This window comes from Triticum dicoccoides, chromosome 7A (assembly GCF_002162155.2).
Source record: "Triticum dicoccoides isolate Atlit2015 ecotype Zavitan chromosome 7A, WEW_v2.0, whole genome shotgun sequence".
Taxonomy (NCBI): domain Eukaryota; kingdom Viridiplantae; phylum Streptophyta; class Magnoliopsida; order Poales; family Poaceae; genus Triticum; species Triticum dicoccoides.
In genome coordinates, this window is record NC_041392.1 from 2,826,029 (window position 1) to 2,844,142 (window position 18,114).

Consider the following 18,114-nt stretch of genomic DNA (forward strand, 5'->3'; position numbering starts at 1 on the left):
ATGTTAGTGATGAACAATGCATGACGAGACACACATTATAAAAATCATGGGTGGGATGGTTTGCACATCGCGCACGGTCACTAGTAAACAATTGTGTGAAATGTCTTGCCGACAGGTTAGATGGACGAATCTGTGTGATGTTGGCGGGCACCTCACAACGTTTGATAAATAAACGATGTGTGAGATAATTTGAACAGGGTTTTATGAGCTCAACTATGCGCAATATGTTTTACATTTCACACAGAAAAATTATTGTCGAAACTGTGTCGAACAAAGTTCACACAATTTCACACAGTTGAACGTGTGTACTATACTTGCAGATGACATTGTATGCCTAACCATGCAGAAGCTACCCGGCGACACTGCCTAATACATGCCACGGCCGCCCCGGCCCTGCGCCCTCACTGTTAGGCAAGACTGGGATCCCCGCCACGAGGCCCACCCCGGCCCAGTCTTGGAAGAGAACACAGAGTGGTTGGCGATGGAGCACACCATCAACAAGGTGGGTGAATGCGCAAACATAGCCGACGAGTTGGTCGCCTGGATGGCTTGAGAGTTTGTTCTAGTCATTCAGACTGGGAGGCCGACACCTGTGCTCCCTTTCACAACACCAAGGCATCCACCCGCACCAACAAGTATGGCACAGGCACCTCCCACAACAACTAGTGTATCTATATCACAGGCCAGTGGTAATCCTCCTTTTCGAACAGATCTATACATCTAGTTAGTTTAATGCAATGTCGGCAAGTGAAAAATTATGTACAATGTTCATAACTCGCTAACTTTGCCCTCTTATATAATCGATATAGATCATTTGTTCTCGAGTGTTTGCTGTCTTCATAGGCACAATTCGATGTGCACTCTTCGTTTGGGAGACAATGCGTTCGATCATGGCGGAGTTACAACCGTTTACGTACACCGGAGGGAGGGTAATTACAAGCGTTTATACACTACATTCATTCAAATTACAACATCAGAGTTAGAAATTTAAATGCTATTCAAAATCACAGAAGTTGTTTCTCCATTTAATATGTTATTACTATTGACCTTCCTTTTTCCTCGCGTGGTCTCTGTTTTGGGTCAATAGAGCTACTTTGGTTTTCATGTCACCACCTTCTTATGGCAGAATTGCATGTCTACTCCCTCCGTTCACAAATATAAGATGTCCTAACTTTTTTCTAAATCGGATATACATAGACACGATATAGTGTGTTTGTGACTCATTTAAGTCTGTATGTAGTCTATATTAAAAATATCAAAAACATTTTATATTTATGAATGGATGTAGTATTTAACACACAAGCCACCACCACAAATCTACTAAATGTTTATCCAAGCGATTTGTACATGTGGAAGGCGGGTGGCGCACGGCTGGTTGGGTCGTATCCTAGGCATTTTGTTAATTATTGATTTGTTATTTTTTTAAATGTAGATCAATCCCTGCCCTCTAGACCTGTTGATGTGCACACCCATATATGATTGATTATTCAGTGATGGCAACCAAAGTTAAGCACTGATGCTCAACAAATTGGCCTACATAAATAAAGAGGGGGGGGGGGGAATGTAGGAGAAAACACTGGAAGCATGTTTAGGGCTGCCTCCTCATTGCTTCTAGCCACTGCCTCATCACCATCTGGGAGTTTCCTACCGTATTTGTCAATCTAGCCTAGCTGGATGCGGGGTGCCACAACACCATTGCACCACGCCACCTGGAGGCTGGGACTACTATGTATAGGGCATGCATCACAGACGGCACACTTGTATACATGAAGCCCTAGCCGTTCTGCCCATGCTCGACCTGCCAGATTGACATGAAACCGTCAACTGTATAGCTCCACTGACAATCGTCGTTGATGGATGTCGTAGATGCGTCAGACATCGGCTACCGAAGCCGACACTATGTTGCCATGTGTCCACACACACTACCACGGGAAAACACGGTCGAAGTAGCCTGGATGCCGGCACAAAAACGCCGGCCAATGTTGCTGCTCTAGGAATGGAAGACAATGGAGTAGGGTGGGCTAACTTTTGTTGCTACGGTGTGCTAGTCAGAAGCCCACCGAGGGCCACTGCCCTCTTCATCTCTGCGTTGCCTGGCCCCCACGAAGATAGGGCCTTCCACACCCCTTGTCAGAGGCAAACCCCGCAGCCACCCACCATTGAGGTTATGCCCGGTAGTGCATCAACAATTGTGAGAGGAGGAGCTAAAGAGAAGGAGCCTTTAGCACTGGCGGCCTGGAGGTGCCGCCAATGCAAGGTCCTATTTTTTGATGGATCTTACAAAATATATAATTAGACACAAAGTTATGGTAAGCGTGGCTAGTGGTATGCCTCGAAAAATAGCCATGACGCCGTTAGTGCACTCAACCACACTGATCTTCACTATGGTCAACTGCCTGTGCACTTGCAAAATCACACACCAGTCATCAGTTCTTTTAGTGGCAGTAGTCACTTGTTTGATGTAATTCATACACATTAGCAGATAGAATTGTGTCACAGGAGGCCTCTTCTGTGGCCTGTTTTGGATTTCATTTATTATTTTTGTGACTAATTTGATGTATTTCAAAAATATTTTGTTGTCAATTTTGGATAAATTGATAAACCATAAGTTTAAAATAAAGAAAAAGTACACAAAAAATAAAGCTACATTCTAGAGTCAACCCTGCAACTTCAGTATGTAGTTAGTTTGTTAGTTAGAACGACCTAAACCAAAATGATTTTCTTTCAAACCCCACTAAAACCTTGGCCCAGGGACAGTTGCTATGACAATGCGGATGGCCCAAGCTTACCACTATGGCAGAGGTGACGGTACAACAACAATTTTAAACTGGCGAGAGAGACAAACTTACCGATTTTCTACTTTCTTCTTTGTTATTTGTATTGTCATTAGTTACAAGGAAATTTCATACCTAAGCTGATCCAACCGGTCGTGCCATCTTCGAACCCCGCACCGCAGGTTATCGGGGATCGATGCGTAACCAACACGACCACCACTAGCTGTGGTACATACACGTTTTATACCCATTTCTTCCTTCCACTTTGTCCTCCTTTTCTTCTTTCTTTTTCCAAATTTGTAATTGTTTTCTTCAAATGGATGAACTTGTGTTTTGAAATCCATGAACTGATTTTTTGAAACTCGTGAGCCTTTTTGAAAATCGCCGAACTTATTTTCACATTTGATGAATTTTTTTAGATTTTTTGAACTTTTTCTCAAAACTGATGAACTTTTTTTCAAAATCAATGAACTTTTTTCAAATTAGATGAACTCTTTTATTCGATAAACTACTTTCAATGTACAATGAACCTTGTTTTGAAAATCGATGAACTTCTTTTGAGTTTGTGAACTTTATTTTGAATACATGACCTCTTTCGATTTTGGTGAACTATTTTTTGAATACGCGAACTTCTTTTGCATGATCATGAACTTCATTTGTAATATCAGCACATGTTTTCAAACAATTGGAAAATCTAAACTCTACAGTGTAATGTGAAATTAATAGTGCCTCTAACTTTCTATTCTTAAAAGTGTTCGCGCTGCAAAGGATCCTGAACCCAACAGAAAATGAAGCATGACCCCATTCAAGCTGCCAAGCCCACGTGAATGGACCAGTAAAAGGCCCAAAAGCCCAGGTACAAATTGTCTCTCGTGCCCACTACCATGCCTGTTCATCCGAAATCACTAGCTAAGGAGTACTCATTGCAAAAATCACTCTCATCTCCCCGGGTTGCGACAAGTGGTGCGCTGCATATGCGCCACTTGTTGCAACCCGGGCATTTTCCCCTTTTTCGTAGATTTGTTTATTCTAGAGTGGCACGGCCGTTACTCTCACGAAAACACAACTGTGCCTCTCTCGGAAGCAAAATCGTGCCTCTCGTGAAAAAAAACATAAAACGCGTTTTTCCCCATTTTCGAGAGGCACGGGCGTGACTCTCGCGGAAAAAAACGCGTCACGCAAAAGAAAATTCCAAAAAAAAATTGGGTCCAAAAGTTCAGGAAGACCAGTGAAAAACCAAAATGTCGAAAAGAAATAAGAAAAAACCATTTAAAAAGCCGAAAACGTGTGCGGAAAAATAAAAATAAAAAACAAAACCTGAAGGGAGCGTCCGGAGCGCGACATGTGGCGGGGCGGCTGGGAGCGCGACAAGTGGTGCTGATCGTTGCGAGGCTCCCGAAGGAGCGCTCGTTAACTAGTTGCTCTCCTATTCGTCACTTGATCAATAATTTGGTTTATTATCCATCTATAGCCTGTATGATGATGGCAGCCGCCGGCCTCTTTGGTTCCCCAACTCGCCTCCCTCTCTCTGCTCGTCTCATCCTGCCTTGTGTTCGCCTGAACGCCAGCGGCAAGTGTTCAATTGCAGATGTACCGCGGCAAGCACATAACTGCAGTTCAATTTCGAGGTAGTAATATCACATCGACACATCTTCCCCTCTTGTGTATGTTCTATCTGGTCCAGTACGGTAATTTTTGCCCTAGTTTTCTAATTGTTTTTCCTATGGACCTTGGCTGATCTAGGCTTTGGAACGGTATTTTGATGTGGGCTCGCCGAGGTCACCCGTTAGACGTAAAATATATCAATTACCGCAGCAAAGTAATCTTCTGGAGTCCTCCATTCAGAGAGAAATTAATTTAGATGAATTGCCTCATGATGGCACTGATCATAAGCGAATTTGAGAGTATACACAAAATCCTAAGAAGCAAGTTGATATTTTAACAAGGGGATTTTACAGGCAACCATCTAAATTTGTTTATCCACATAGGGACATTGAAGGTATTTACATTAATAATGAGCGAGCAAATGAAAGGTTTGCCAATTTGGATGAGATTGCTAATCTTGCTAAGTTAATGGTCCAGACAAATAAGCATGTTACTTTTCCTTTGGTCTATCAATTCTAAAGCTAGTATTAGTATATATTGCCAGTTGCCACAACATCCGTGAAGAGACACTTTCAGTTTTGAATGTTGTCAATGAAAATATGAATAATAAAATGGTGATCAGTTCACGAGTAATTGTCTAATTTTCTATGTGCAAAAAGGTCATGTCTTCTACCATTAGTAACAGTGATATGTTTGAATGAAGGATCAAAAAGGGATGTCCCGAAATGTGAGTGAGTTTACATGATTCTTTTGCATGATGACACTTTTATTTTGAACTTGTCAGACTAACTTATTATTTCTTGATTTTTACATAAAGTAGAGCGAAACACTTTTTCGAGGAACTAATTTGTTATTTTCTTTAATGTTCTTAGGAAGAAGAGAAGTTGCATTTGAAGCCTAGAAGTTATTTCAGTATTACCCATGTGATTTTGTAATTTCATCCAATCGGCATGTCTCACACTCTTCAATTTTAATGTAACAAGTATTTGTGATAAGTGATATATCATATTCCTATTCATCATGGTTTCTCTGATTGTTATAATCTTGTTATGATATGGCGTAAAATTGGACTTAGTTCATACCAAGTTTTCACAACTAGTCAATGAGTGAACCCAATGACTAATTTTTCTGGCTCCGCCAGGTGTCCACACTTGCGGTGATCACCAGGTCATGCCATCCCGTGACCAGATCAATGTTAGCACTAATCTAGACTTGCAATTGTTTTAGAGTCTTTGTTTGTTTTATTAGTATGCGACTGCACTACTCACAGGCCGTTGGTCACGTTGATGTTGTACCTGCATGGGACTCTTTAGAACCCTAGAGAGATTAGAGGAGAAGATAAGACCATGGGTTTGTTAGTGGCCGGCTGTGGCCTGTGTTAGTGCTGTTAGTGGCCGAGTGTGCGGCGGCTGGCCCATGTGTGTGGTGTGGGTGTGCTATCTGAGAAGTGTGTGTGCACGGCATTCACTTGTGTCCCTCTGTTGGTATGTGAGCTCCAACAATCAAGGGTGCGCCTATTCACCTAACGAACTAAGACAAGAAAATCAGCTCGAAAAAAGTCATGTACAAGGTTTTCCCCTCTTTAGAAAAAACACGAGTTATGTCAGCAGCAGCAAGTTCAGTCTCGGGGTTTCTCTAGTAGAGAAAGGAAGTGTCACCCCACGATGCTCGACGTGAGCTAGGTGTGCGCACTTGCAGCGATCACCATGGCATGCCATCCCATGACTAGATCAAGGCTGCACCTATTCAGCTAACTAACTAACAGGAGAAATAAGCTCAACCAAGTCATGTCCTGGCCGTTTTTTTGCTAACCGAAAAACGCTGACTGAATGGAGAGAATAACAGTAGCAGGGTTTAAGCAAGTTCAGTCTCGGGGTTTTTCTTTTCTTTCTGTAGGAGCGGTAGAGGGATAAGAAGGAAGGAGATAAAGGAAGTGTCACCTTGGGTTGGATAGAAAAGGACGACCCTCTCCTCCGCCTCCTCAGTAATGCCATGATCCAGCATCTTGTTGCGAGATTCCCTGCACTTTGGGCACGGCTCGGAGCCGACCCTCTTACAGGCTTGGCAGACGAAGGCGCGGCTCGGCCTTGGGGCGGCGTTGAGGAGAGGCCGCAGCCCACCGGCCTGGTGCAGCTGCCTGACATCGTCAGGGCCACCGACGAGCCGGCCGCCCACGAGGAGCTGCGGGAGGGAGAAGGCGCAGCCCCGAGCCGCGAGCAACGACTTGAGATCGCTGCGGTGCGCTTTGCTCCTGGACACGTCGCGCACGTCCACGGCCAGGCCGTAGCCGCGCAGCAGGGCGCACAAGGCGTAGCGGTCGGCGGAGGTGCGCCCTCTGCGGCGAGACGCCGACGGCGACGCCGTGTAGAGAAGCACCTCCGGCTGCAGCTCATTGGCGTGCGAGCTGCCGCCGGGGTCATACATGTCCGGTGGCCTCATCACCGAAGAGAGTGAGAGTGTGGCTACCAGGGTTCTGGCGAGAGGAGAGCGGAAGCAAATGGGGACGGGGAGAAGTGGTTCCTCTCTCTCTCTCTCTCTCTCTCTCCTTACATTGTCACATCACATGCATCGCACTGGCTGTGCCTCTACTGTCGTGCCTGCCTCTTGTTAATTCCTGGGACACTAGTTATGCCTAGGCGCTCACACTGCTTTGTCTTGTTAATTACCTTGGCCTATCGCCCTCTCCCGCTCACACTGCATAGTTTCAAACACTGGAATCTGATTGGCCAAGCTCATTGGATTCTTATCTGCTCTTGATTTGAAAGAGCTGTATTTCGTCTCAACTCTCAAGTATTATATTGAACCTTAAAATATGCGTACGACCTTTGATTATTACATTCGAGTAGACTCTTGCGAGTGAACGTCGACAGGGTCCTGGCTCAGGCGCACGCACACTAGGGGCATGCACATGGAGCGTATAGGACAAAATGGGACAAGCACTCTCATGTGTATGCTCTCTCTCACCACATCACGTGGCATGCACATGAGGAAAAAATGGGGACCGCCACGGTGCTACCTCTCTCTCACTCTCTCGGGGAAATATCTTTTTTTCGAGAAGGGGCGCTTTATTACTTAATCAGGCAAATACCTTGTCGGAAAGCTTTCTTGAAATTAATCTTAGAGGTGAAATCCATGATCTGGTGTTCAATTTTGGATCCTGTGACACTTGCGTTTTGCCCTGTCGTTCTCTTCATTTAGGCATTGCTTTCGAAGAACCTCTCTCTCGCAGTTCATGTGTTGTCGCGGTGGTTGGTGTTGTTGATTCTTATAGCGTTCTGCTTATTGCTTGTTTGGTGTGATATATTTCTTTTATTCTTATTAATAATTGGAAGGTGTGCACGCTTGATGTCTTGGCTAGATCTTACATTGTGTTAGAAAGCACAAACTAAGCCGTCTAAAATGCTATTTTTTCAGAGAAAACCACTATAAAAAATCCGACTAGGTCACCGCACCGCAGGTCATGGGGGGCGCTTCAGGTCCAGATAGGTGGTAGATCCATATCAGGTTGATATTGACATGTTGCACTTTAAACCAGGACGATGAGCTGCCGCCAGGGTCGCCTATGTCTGGCGGCCTCTTCTGAAGAAGAGTGTGGCTACTAGGGTTCTCGCGAGATGAGAGGGGAAGTAGATGGAGACGTGGACATGTGATGCCTTTCTCTCTCTCTCTCTCTCTCTCTCTCTCTCTCTCTCTCTCGTATTGTGGTTCACCTCGTTAATTGTCACATGCATCGCACTGCGGCTTGCGCCTCTACTGCCGTGCCTGCTGCCTTGTGTTTATTTTCAAATTCCTCGGATGCTATGCTTCTTTGTCGATTGCCAATGGTGCGTTACCTTAACCTCTCCTCTCTTTTTTTTTTGCGGGTAACCTTTGCCTCTCCCGCTCACGCTGATTACTTCCAAACACTGGAATCTGATTGGACAGTCTAATTGGTTTCTTATCTGCTTCGGAATTGAAAGAGGAGTAGTACTTTGGTAAGTATTATATTGAAACTTAAATTACACGTACATCAATTGATTATTACTTTCGAGGAGACTCTGTGTCAGCCGGCCCACACGTGCATGGGTTGGGGGCATGTGCAGATGAGACAATATGGCACGGTCGCACCTGCGTGTATCCTCACCCTCACCTCACCACATCATGTGACATGCACATGGGAAAGAGTCGTGGGACTAGCACTGGACAATCCATGGCGATACCTTGGCGAAAAGATTGCTCGGAGTTAATTTGCCCGCGACTATTTTTGATGGTTGGTGTTACTGATTGTTGCGGCATGCTTCTGATCCCTTGCTAGGTGTCATATCTTTTATTTTGTTTTTATTAATAACTTGAATTTGTGCATGCTCGATGTCTTGACTCTGCTATTACAGAAGCCAGGTGCATTTTGGACCCAAAAACTATTCAAAGCCCGGGCAAAGAACAAATTAATGTGTCTACAAATGCTATTTTTAGGACAACACCACTATAAATAATCTAGCTAAGGAGTCATGCCGCAGGACATTCAACTCGCTTTCGGGGCCAGAGAGGAGGCACATCCACTCAGGGCCGGGTGTATCAGCTTGATATTAATATGTTGCACTTGAGCTGAAAAAAACACAGTGAGTTATATCTAGTGAATTTTCTCGGCAAGTCATGTTTGAGGCTTGTTCTATTTCCTCTCTTTTATTTTGTATCAATTTTTTTAGGTATTTCTTCTTGTAATTCAAAGAGCAGCTCACCTGCTGACTTGCTTGGTAGTACTTATTGATACTCATATTAATTAAATCAAGATTCCAGAATTCTCGCAAACAATTACATTGCAGTGCTAAATTTGTGACAAATAATAGACCAATTAAGTTGATTGGGACGAAATACATAGCCAACAACAAAGTAAAAGTCTAGGTGTGAAACGGTGGGGAAGTCACCATAGTCCATATACTCTTTTGCTCGGCTCAAACGGTGGGGAAGTCACCATACATCCTGAAAAATATACTCTTTTGCTCGACTCAACAGGTCATTAACTTGATCTGTTACAAATAAAGCCTAGGTGTGAAACGGTGCGGAAGCCACCAAATCGACATGATAGCAAAGAGGACAAACTTATTCCATAAACTTGATCATGATGATGAGACACACTTGTCCAAGAATGGCCATCAACCAATTAGCGGCTAGTTATTACAGAGCCATTAGCAACTTGTAAATTTTACTGTGTGTGCAATAAGAAAAGGCCACCATTAGCAGGAAGAAGTGAGGAGGAAGCAGCTTAATGCAAATTAAATAGTAGACAAGTACATCACGCTTCATTACCAGGATGTTGATGCTGTTTAGACAAAGAAAATCTTGGGACGTCTTGGGTGTTTCCTTGCTGCTTCTTTCCATTTATGCTTTGTGTCACCACCCACTTCACGATCAAGAGCTATCTCCTCGAGATGTTTAAAGTACTTGATCGCCGATGTGCCACAAAAGCCATCTAGATTTTTACATAGCAACCGGATCGACTTGAGGCTCCGTGTTACACGGCAGAGATCCGTCTTAGACTCACACCATATTTCCACCATTGTCAGATCCTTCATATTAGCTAAAGCTCAGTTGCAACCTTGGGAGGGCAGAAAAATATAAAGGATCAGATGCAGCTTAGAGTTCACTAACCTATTACTAAAGCACTGCAAGCATCCCGAGTCTCCAAGTAAGTTCACAAGATGCCTCTATGTAGTTCACAGTCACCTACAAAAGATATATATTACTTGTCGACTGCTGCAGCGCGTGTTCATACGTTTTCTAACTCATCTCCCATGTCTCCACCCCATTGATCCAAGCAGTGTATTAGTTTAATCTGGCAGTGTGGCGTGCCAGCGAATGTGAAAAGAAAAAAGTTACATTAGATGAACTAATCAACTCTGGACCATTGGCACCTTGTCTCGGGGTTATCTGTCTCATCAATCCAAGCAGCTGGTGATGCATTCATACATTACTTCAACTTGGCAGTCTGGAACGCAGTGAGTATGAACTTTGCATTTGCAATGACTCGAAACAAACCATGATATCGCTCAATGGACTAATGAATTCATTAGTCTTTCACACCACATCTACCAAAGTATTTATATTTTTCACAAATTTCTCAATCAAGTGGTGCGGTGGAGGATGAGCAACAAGGGGAGCAGTGGGGCGGAAGTATGGGGATAACGGAAATGAGTTGGTGGCCTGCAAGCGCAATAGCAACTGGCCACCCTGTAGCGCTTTACCTGCGCCATGCCGATGCGGATTTAGAGTGGTGCCTCCTCGGAATGCAGGCAGCACACCTTTGTGGCAGTGGCTGATATCTGGACAAGCAGGAGGATTAAAATGTGAAAAATGTGGTCGGAGCATGTATGTTATACTCCGTGTGTTCTTATAATTTAAACAATATTCAAAGAAAATAAATACCGGAACATATACTCGAAAGTATTGATAGTAAGCACATTGCATAGAGATAAAGTCAAGTGCATGACGATCAACAAAACATGGTGAAAATATTAAAACATAATGTACTCCGAATTACAACACTATATAAATATTTCAGTTAGTGGTTATCCCTTGATACACGGAAGTTACCTCTTAAGTTGCCAAAAAAGTATAATTAACCTACAACTATATAAGCACTGCAATCCAGGCACAAGCCAAAACACAGATGTAGAACTAAAATGTGTCCCACTTTATTAGCCAGCAAAACATCACAGTGGCTCCTTCGTAAGCCTAATTTTGGGCGTCACCGGCCAGCTAGTTCCAGCATGCATGCATCGATTCAGCTAGAAGAGTGCACAAGATATATAGTGGTTGCCCTTCCCAAGTGGCTAGTTCCAGCGTGCATTTGCATTGATACTGGCAAACTTGGAGGACTCTGCATTTGGCGTTTAGTTTTTATAAAAAGAAATTGTATCCTCAGTCTCCATACATTCACCAGACATGATTCCACCTTGTTCGGGTCTTTTAAGCAAGCATCAGGACGCACGCCACTGTGTCGTGCCTAGCCACCTGCTTCGCCGATTGTTAAACTTATCTTTCTCTTTACAAAGCAGGGGCAATGCATTGTTTCTCTACAGCTAGCAGTTAAAGATGTATTGTGGGTCAGACTTTCCATGACTCGAAACAGACGGTGCTACCGTTGGATCCAATCGGTGCACCACCCTATCCAATCTGAAGGAGGAATTGTGGAGGAGGAGAAACAAGGGGAACAAGAGGGCAAACGAACGAGGAGAAGGAAAAAAGATGGTGTGGCCGGCGAGCTCAACAGCAACTAGCCAACCGCTGCCTCTGAGGGCTTACCGAGGCTATACAGACTTAAAAGTGATGCCAATAAATTCTCAAACCTTAATATACAATAAATTACAACAAAATATGTATATCTCATTTGGTGAATGCCCCTTCGTTCTCGATTCAGAGGTTACCTCTCAAGTTGCCAAGAAATTAATTTACACAATTATCAATTTTACCCCAGGAAAAAAGCATTATATGCAGTAGCTAGTGAGATGCATCAAGATCTTGTGATTAGAGAGTCAATCGATTCTTGTTTTGAGAAAAATATTTTTGCACAAAATTAGTGACTATAATGACAAAAGCATTTAAACAACTCATATCATTAAGGACAACTTCTCTAGCAATGCATGAGCATTGAACTTCTATACCAGTGCACAGATATTTAGCTAGTTAAAACTAAATAACCACTAGAAACTACAAATGTGTTGCATGTTTCTCTCAAACTAGGCTTTCGGCCCGCTTTCCATGTAAAGCAACAACCACAGTTATAGCGGAACGGTACAAAGTAGCGAGGAAACCTTAAAACAAAGAAGATAAAAGAAAACCAAACAACAGAAGTCGCATCACAAAAAGATGCAAAAAGGCACAAAAACAACACGAAGACATGCAGAAAAAGAGCATATGATTGCCTAAGAGCACAACCACAGCCCAACCGGTGACGCTTGAGCTCCTCCACGAGAACACTCCTAGGAGGGTAACAACACAAAGCGTCGCCAATGTTGAGTCTGAAGAAAGGGGAACTCACAGGCATTGCCTTCGCCTGTGCCAAAGGGCGAATCTTTCGCTCAGAATCCTCCAGCGTATCACGAAGCACCTAGGTCACCACCATGATGTAGTCTAGCCCATCAGAATCAGATATGGGTGCCGCCACTTCCTCCAGAAGAGAATGACCCATGGATACCCGCCGCTAGACCCCTTGCCGCCTACACTATGAAGAGGCGAAGCCACCACTGCCACCACAAAGCTCGTCAAAGAGCCGACCCGGTAGCATGCCATCTGAGGCCGGGGAGGATGCCACGAGCATCCGCTAAGTGTCCGAGAGGACGCAAATCAAGCCAAAATTTGGACCAAAACTCCATTCAAACTGACACCCGTTTGTTTGTGTGGCGCATTGGACCACGTTTTCTGTCTGCGCGGACCCAAACGTATGCGGGCATACAAAATGCGTCGACGCGTGGGAGTTGACCTAAAGATGTGAAAATGGTTACAAGACATCTGATAGAAAATAGATCTGATGGATGTGGAGGTGGTCGACGTGCACAACTCCATCATGGGGTGAATGCACGTTTTCAACAAATATATTTTATGGGTGTTTTTGAAAAAAGAATCACGGGAGCATAGTTAGACACCCGAAAAAAAGACTTAACAAATCACAACCGAAGTTTGGTGCCTGCCCGATCTACCCGAGCTGCTCCGTGTGTCTCCCCCGAGCCTCCCCTCCTCTGATGTAGGCGGGATACATGTCATATCATCCATCATATGAAACCCACCACCGGCTGTCTTGTAACCCTAACACGTGTCTCGGTGTGAGGTGCTACAACGGTGAATAGAACTTGTTCTATGTCCGATAGCCATGATGGCCAACTCCGTCGCATTGGCTCTACCCCTCTCGTGGGAGCGATAGGGCACCCCCCGGAGAAGGCCTGGAGGACAAAGAAGAGAATGTCCAAGAATGCAACAAGGCTATTGGTGCATAAGGTTGAGCACAACAAGGCTCCTATTGCAGAGATCGAAGGAAAAAATTGTCTAGAAAAGATTGGAACAAGACTCTTGTTGTAGAAGACTGAGCGCAACCAAACTCCTATTGTGGATATCAAAGAAAAAAATAGTATGGGAAAGTTTGCAACAAGGTTTATGTTGCAAAAGGTCGATATCCACAAGGCTCACATCGCTAAGATCGGAGAAAAGAAATGTGCGGGAAAGATTGCAACAAAGCTCCTATTGCAGAAGGCCGAGCGCAAAAAGGATCCTGTTGCAAAGATCGGAGCCATGTATCAGTCCTTGCAGGCGTGCACGGAGCACAATGCGTGGCTGGGAACTCGTCAGCCGCGCATGCCATCAGACCCCATGGTGCTCGGCCGCAAGCTCGATTCCGAGCAGTGCGAGGCCTACGACAATAGAATAGGATGAGAGAGGGGCGGTAACTCACCGAGCTCGAACATGTCATCGTGGACGCCGAGAAAGTAGCGGCGGCAGGGAAACGACGACGGTTGATGGAGCGTCGGAATCAAAATCTTTTTGCAACAAATAGTCATGATGTGCTCTTTACTTTGCAACACGAGACAAGTCGTAAAGGTGTGAAAATAGTTACGAGTGGTCTGATAAAAACAGATCTGACGGACATGGAGGGGGCGCACACAACTCCATCATGGGTGAATGAGCGTTTCCAAAAATGTACTCCCTTCTTTTTATTTACTCTGCATATTAGGTTTGATTGAAGTCAAATTTCGTAAAAATTGACCAACTTTATAAAAAAATAAATAAACATTTACCATAACAATTGATGTGAAAGTACATTCAATAATGAATCTAATTGTATTAATTTGTTATTATATATGTTAATAATTTGTTTATAAAATTTGTCAAAGTTTACAAAGCTTGACTTTAACCAAAGCTAATATGCGGACTAAAAAAATGGAGGGAGTATTCCTGAAAAAGAATTACTAGAGCAGAGTTAGTCACCGGAAAAAGAAAGACTTGACAAATCGCAGCCGACGTTTGGTGCCCGTCCGATCTGCTGCCGCAGGCGTCTCTCCGGAGCAGAGGAGGCGTGAGGGAAAGATGTCGGAGAGGCGGCGAGCTAATGTTTCTTCTGGCGGCCGGTGCCGCGGAGGTCGCCCGGAGACGGAGCCGGCGCCGGCGGCATCCTGTCCCTGAGCTCGAGTGGGGACACTCATGGCGGCTTGATCTGCAAGTATTCTATTTCGATCTGGAGCTAGCTAGGGTTCCTGATGCTTGTTCCTTGTTGCGGGTAGTCGGATGCGGATACCATCCGCCATTAGCGTGATGGAGCAGTGCATAGTTCAGGAGGGGGTAGTCTGATGCCGGTATAGTTCAGGCATTTAATTTTTAGCACGATGTATTCATAGCACTCCCTGCTCCATTCTCTGCTCAGGACCATAATGGAGTCGCTGGAGCAGAGCAGTCTACATTTCATTTTCTTACAGATATCATGTAAAAGAAAAGGAAAACCATCTGTAAAATGTAGGACCATATAGCATTTCGATGGTCGTATAGCATTGTCAAGAGCATACAAATTGATGATCCTGTAACTGAATGAAGGACCATGGTAAAACTTATGTGAAATTCAGACACATCAAAGTCGACCGTGACCATATACATTGTCAAAACAGAAAGCCCACCAAATTGGCAATGTATGAAAGCAAACAACTCATGTACCGAAGAAAAAGTACAGAGAGGAGGAACTTATTGGATCCGCGCGAGACAGAGTCCATAGCCGTAGCCGTACTCCCAGCACCAGCTGAGGATCGAATTCATTAATAGAAACGGATCAAAACAGGTTCCTGATGGTCCAAATTAAAGCAACTACAGCAACCATCAAATTTATAACATCTCCAGTTTACTTCAGAAATTGAACCACACAAATCATTGAAAGAAACCGAAAACAATCTGAATGTTCTGTCACACTGCACAAATATTCAGAAACAGAGTGCTAAAGAAATAAGTGGTCCACTGTTTCTTAGGCACAGCAAAACATAGATTTGGGTCTACTTCCACCAGGGGAAACATAACTAAGTAGGTCTACTTGCCGAAGCTAAACATTTAACACAACTATCTACGTCCCCGTTATCATCTCAGAGCAGCTCCTCATTTGCCTTATAACCAAAATTTTCTGTAGCACACTGTCAGACTTCTCCGTGCTAGCCAGAGATACAGTCTTCATTCGTGCAGCACATTGAAGCGTAGGCTGGTGCCCGTTGGCCCTACGCCTCCAATTCCAACACAGTATGATGATGAAGCATCGCACATCGTGATCGATGGTTGGATGAATAAGTTTATCAACTCATTGGTGGCTGACGTTGGGGAGGATCAACAGCAGCAGGAGCAACAGCTCAAGGTGGTCTCTATTCTTGGACCTTCATGTCTGGGTAAAACTACACTTGCCAAAGTGTTGTACAGCAGGATTGGGAAGCAATATCATTGTCGTGCTTTCATTCGGGTGTCCAAGAAACCCGATATGAAGAGGATTTTCTGTGACATTCTCTCGCAACTCCAGCTTCCGGACCCCCCACAGGATTTTAAGGAGACTGACCTCATTGATAATATCAAGAAATATCTACGAAACAAAAGGTACAACTATTTTTACTACTACAAAATGTCGCCATAAAACCCTAATTAATATGCCCCCTCAATTTTGTCATGTTGCAGGTATCTGATTATTATTGATGATTTGTGGGAAACATTAGTATGGGATATAATTAATCAAGCTTTTCCCAAGGGTAGTCAAGGCAGCAGAATAGTAACAACTACACAGATCGAAGACGTTGCAGTAGCATGTTGTTGTTATCAGTCAGAGCATGTCTTTGAAATGAAACCTCTGGATGACGATCACTCAAAAAAGCTATTTTTTAACAGACTCTTTTGCTCTGAAAGTGATTGTCCTGAAGAATTGAAACAAGTTTGTGATGAAATTGCTGAAATTTGTGATGGTTTGCCGTTAGCCACAATCAGCATAGCTAGTCTTCTACTAAGCCAGCCTGTCATGTCAAATGATCTCTTCACATACATCCATCAGTCGTTAATCACTTGTTTCTCTGCGGTGCCTACTTCTGAAAGAACTAGACAGGCATTGAATCTGAGCTATAATAATCTTCCTCGTTACTTGTAGACATGCCTGCTCTACCTTATTATGTATCCAGAGGGCTACACATTCTTAAAAGATGATTTGGTGAAGCAATGGGTGGCTGAAGGTCTGATCTATACAACAGAAGGGCAAGACAGTGAGAAAGTTGCAGAAAGTTATGTCTACCAACTTATTGGTAGAAGCTTCATCCAGCCGATATGTGTCAACTACAACAATGAGGTGCTGTCCTGTCAAGTGCATGACATGGTACATGATCTTATTACACACAAGTCTGCAGAAGAGAATTTCATCGTGGCAATAGACTACAGCTGTCAAAAGAATGTGTCACTTTCTCACAAGGCCCGTCGACTCTCGCTCGTCTTTGGGGACGCAAGGTATGCCAAGACACCAGCAAACATCAGAAAATCGCAAGTTCGGTCAGTTAGATTTTCTGGATTACTTGAGTCTATGCCTTGTCTTACAGAGTTCAAGCTTGTGCGTGTCCTAAACCTTCAACTATCTGGTCAAGGCTGCCGTGATGATGATATAGCAGACCTCAGTGGGATTTCAGAAATGTTTCAACTGAGATATTTGAAGATCGCGTGTGATGTCTGCATCAAACTGCCAAACCATGTGCTACAATACCTGGCAACACTGGATATTACGGATGCAAGATTTGCTCCTGTTCCATGGGATGTGAATTTCCCACGGTTGCTTCACTTGCACCTGAGTCTTCCTGTTGAGAAATATCTGCTGGATTGGGTAGACAGTTTAATGAGGCTTGGCACGCTGAACTACCTGCAGGAGCTTCATCTTACCATTTCTTCACTGTCTACTTTCCAGCATGTGGCGAAAAACATGGAAGCTCTGGGTTCTTTACTCGGAGGTCATGGCAACCTGAAAACTATAGCAGTGGCTCATGCCTCATCGGTCAAAAATACCGCAGCTTCAAAAACAAACATTTTATGGGATTGTATGGAACCTCCCGCCCTTCTCCAGAGATTTGAAATATCACCGCACAGCAGCTGCATATTCCCACAGGTACCTTCGTGGGTTGGAAAACTTGGCAACTTATGCATTTTGAAGATTGCAGTGAGGGAACTGATGATGAATTCTGTCGATATTCTCAGAGGATTGCCTGCCCTGACTGCTCTATCTTTGTATGTGGAGACACCGCCTGATGACAATATCATCTTTGATAAGGCCGGGTTCTCAGTTCTCAAGTACTTCAAGTTTACGTTCATGCGGGGTATAGCTTGGGTAAAATTTGAGGCGGATGCAATGCCTAATCTCTGGAAGCTCAAGCTAGTTTTCAATGCCATCCCCCCAATGGAGCAACGACTTATTCTCTGTTCGAACCATCCCCAGTTGAAAACATATGGACATGGTACGGCATTAATCAGCATCGATTATATGCCAGGCCTTAGACAGATCTCCACAAAATTTGGCGGTGCAGCTGCTGATCTGAAGTATGTCTCGAGGATTGGTGTAGTTAGTAATCATCCGAGCAATCCTATAATTGACGTGCAATTAGCGGATTCGGGTTCCTATGTTGATGAAAGCACCGAGGTCGAAATAACAAGCACAGATGAGAATCTGGAGGAAAGACCAGATGAGATAATTAAATCTGGTTCTAGGAATACTAGTCTAGGTCGGTGA

At 44.1% G+C, this 18,114-nt stretch overlaps 1 protein-coding gene and 1 pseudogene across 2 annotated transcripts in view; one reads left to right on the top strand and one right to left on the bottom strand.

The window, feature by feature from the left end:
- Positions 1-6,866, bottom strand: part of LOC119334356 (disease resistance protein RGA5-like) — a 14,091-nt gene extending 7,225 nt beyond the window's left edge. For both annotated transcript variants that reach the window (XM_037606940.1, XM_037606939.1), the window contains exon 1: positions 6,320-6,866. In XM_037606940.1, coding sequence (XP_037462837.1) covers positions 6,320-6,818 — 499 coding nt within the window. In that variant the 5' untranslated portion in view covers positions 6,819-6,866. The remainder of the gene's footprint in view (positions 1-6,319) is intronic.
- Positions 6,867-13,481: 6,615 nt separating this feature from the next.
- On the top strand, positions 13,482-18,114 carry LOC119329863 (annotated as a pseudogene).